General features: G+C 37.4%; 1 protein-coding gene across 2 annotated transcripts in view; it reads left to right on the top strand.

Moving 5' to 3' along the window:
* Tmem67 (transmembrane protein 67) overlaps positions 1 to 2,437 on the top strand; it is a 48,645-nt gene extending 46,208 nt beyond the window's left edge. For both annotated transcript variants that reach the window (XM_031366590.1, XM_031366591.1), the window contains exons 28-29: positions 1,055 to 1,197; positions 1,927 to 2,437. In XM_031366590.1, the coding sequence (XP_031222450.1) occupies positions 1,055 to 1,197; positions 1,927 to 2,007 (224 nt within the window). In that variant the 3' untranslated portion in view covers positions 2,008 to 2,437. The remainder of the gene's footprint in view (positions 1 to 1,054; positions 1,198 to 1,926) is intronic.
* Positions 2,438 to 2,993: the final 556 nt, after the last annotated feature.

The following is a 2,993-nucleotide window of genomic DNA, read 5'->3' on the forward strand; positions in this document are numbered from 1 at the left end:
AGGGTACACTAGGAGAGGGTGTTGGGTACACTAGGAGAGGGTGTTAGGGTACACTAGGAGAGGGTGTTAGGTACACTAGGAGAGGGTGTTGGATACATAAGAGAGGGTGTTAGGTACACTAGGAGAGGGTGTTAGGGTACACTAGGAGAGGGTGTTAGGTACACTAGGAGAGGGTGTTAGGTACACTAGGAGAGGGTGTTAGGTACATTAGGAGAGGGTGTTAGGGTACACTAGGAGAGGGTGTTAGGGTACATTAGGAGAGGGTGTTAGGTACACTAGGAGAGGGTGTTGGGTACATATTATTACTACCACCACCACCACCACCACCCACAACAACTTTTTTAAAAGAGAAGAGTAGAAGACAATAATTGCCTAGATGTCTAGTTGTAACTAATAGTGTTGCCATTCCCTAGTCAGGGTATGCAGAGGAAGACAAAGTTTGAGAGAAAGAGGGCAAAGATTATGTTGTACTTGAAGATAATTTGAGACATCTAGGAAGAGGTGTCATTAACGAAATATAACAGAACAACTCTTGGGAGGAAGAGTTGGTACACATTTGGATTTTTTGTTTATTTTCCATGGTAACAGGGTCTATAGCCCTTATCAGGTCTTTTTAAAAGGTGTTCAAATTGTCAAAAGGACAGAATTGTGTGCTGAGTGCAAAGAAGGCAAAAATTATAGATAACTGATACAAGAATTCTTGAATGTTCATGCTATGACTTGGATTTTTATCTTCTATTCTTTATCTTAGACACTCTTTCTAAGATTATTTTAGCCTTTAGTTCTATAAGCAGAGGATGAATATTCACTAACTTCTCTTTAAAGTTGTTCATAGCATATGCACACCAGAGCAAGTATCAACATTTGCTTTGATGTTATAACTACTATTTCTGACTTTTTCTGGGTGCTTTGACTCCATTTTTGACTGGAATCGTAACACCTTTTACTTTAGTGTGAGCCATAGCATACTTCATGTTTAATCTGCTGTCACCAGAGGGTATAGCATAGCCCTTTTCTGTCACTGTTTGACACATCTTCCAAATGGTTTTTGTAGATGAAAGCCATTCTTTCAGCAGTGTGCTGTATTATGGGAACGAGGCCACGCTCCTCATCTTTGATCTGTTGTTCTTCTGTGTCGTGGACTTGGCTTGCCAGGATTTTGTTTTAGCATCCTTCCTCACATACCTGCAACAAGAGGTAAATCTAACAGCATATGCTGATTTCTTCTCAAGCAGAAATGTTAGAAGTGGGGTATTTATTTTCTTAACAGAATATAAGAGCATCCACTTTCAGTAGGGTTTGGTAAATGTTTAGAATAGAACAAAGGAAAGAAGAGCCATTCAACAGACCCCAGTGCATTCTGCCCCTGGGGACAATAAAATGCTCTAGGATGCAGTGGAAGGAAGAGGTGGCTTTATCATTTAGGAAGATATTTAACTACCACCAGTCTCCCACATACCAAAAGTAAGCACGAATTTTCCTAAATCCCTTCAGACAGGGGGAGCAAGCACTAGGAACGTGGTCCAGGGCTGTACCCAATTGCACACAGCCTCACTGTGTGGACTATTTCAAGAAATGGTACCCAAACACCCTCCTGCGTGACGGATGCATAAGTTACTACATGGTTTATTATTCCTGGATTTAGAATCATAGACAAATTCTGCCTTTACCAGGGAGATGTTTTTGATCTTTCGTAGTTTCAGAAGTTAAATTCCTTACGTATTTAAAAGTATATTCTTGTGAGCATGATAAGTATATATTAATTCATAGAACATTTCCTAATATGTATATTTTAAAATAATTATATCTAATAGTTAAAGCATCTCATTCATGATATGAAGTGATTGGGAAAATTAGCTAGTTTAATTTAGATCATTTAAATTGTTTGCATATTTAATTTTCTTCTTAATTATTTTGCTTTTCCAGATTTTTCGATTTATCCGCAATACAGTAGGACAAAAGAATTTGGCAACCAAAACACTAGTGGATGAACGATTTCTGATCTAATCTGTGATTACAGAACTTAAGGACTCAGTATAATGTGGCCAAGCCATGATGTTGCTATATTTTTTAAAACTTGTAATACATATATTATTCTTCCATTTTTTTATCTACAGAAAGATTTATTTTTATAGCTTATAAAATATGAGATATTGTAAAAATACTATTTCCCCATTATGTGTTGTATTTAATTTACTAAATAATACATTAACACTGACCAGGAAGCAAACATACAAACAAACAAACAAACCCCTCCCAGCCCTACTTTCTGTGCTTTCCCAGGTCTTGATGGCAGGCTAAGCCCAGCACTTGCCATTGTTCCAGAATATGACCTGCCTGCTTTTCCTCACAGTTTCAAATCTATTTGATCCTAGGAACAAAACTACTATTCTGTTCCATATTTGCACATTTTATTTATATTCACAGTTAAATAAATTTTAAAAGGTATTTTCAAATTTACTTAAAATTTTGGTTTTCGTTATTGATGACTCTAATAACTTGCTGTCAGTGGTCCCCATTAGACATAGCAGGGTGTGGTACAAATCCAGTCTTTTATGTAACTGGGTGCTATGTCATTTACATTTGATAAACTGGGTGATATTTTTCACAAAATAGGATTTTTCCACACGTTTTGATATTTTAAGAGTACTCCTCCAAAATGTTGCTTTTCAATTATGACTAAATATTAAAAATAATAGACTATAAATATATCATCTTATGTTGACCAGTTTATTGAAAGCAAACTTTGACTTAATGAGTCAGCAGATTATTTTCTATTAAGGAAAAAAAATGGATTCAAGATAAATTTAAAGTCCCTTTCGGTCTGGGCTGCTCCCTGAGAAGACCAGGGGCATTAACTCCACAGCCAGTCCCACAACACCCAGAAGTTCCACTCCCAGGAGCTCTAACATGCCCAAGATCACACCCAGGATCCCAGGATCTCAGGATCCCAAGAGCTTGGTCACACCAGGATCCCAGTGTCCCAGAGGCAG

This window comes from Mastomys coucha, unplaced genomic scaffold (assembly GCF_008632895.1).
Source record: "Mastomys coucha isolate ucsf_1 unplaced genomic scaffold, UCSF_Mcou_1 pScaffold14, whole genome shotgun sequence".
NCBI lineage: Eukaryota > Metazoa > Chordata > Mammalia > Rodentia > Muridae > Mastomys > Mastomys coucha.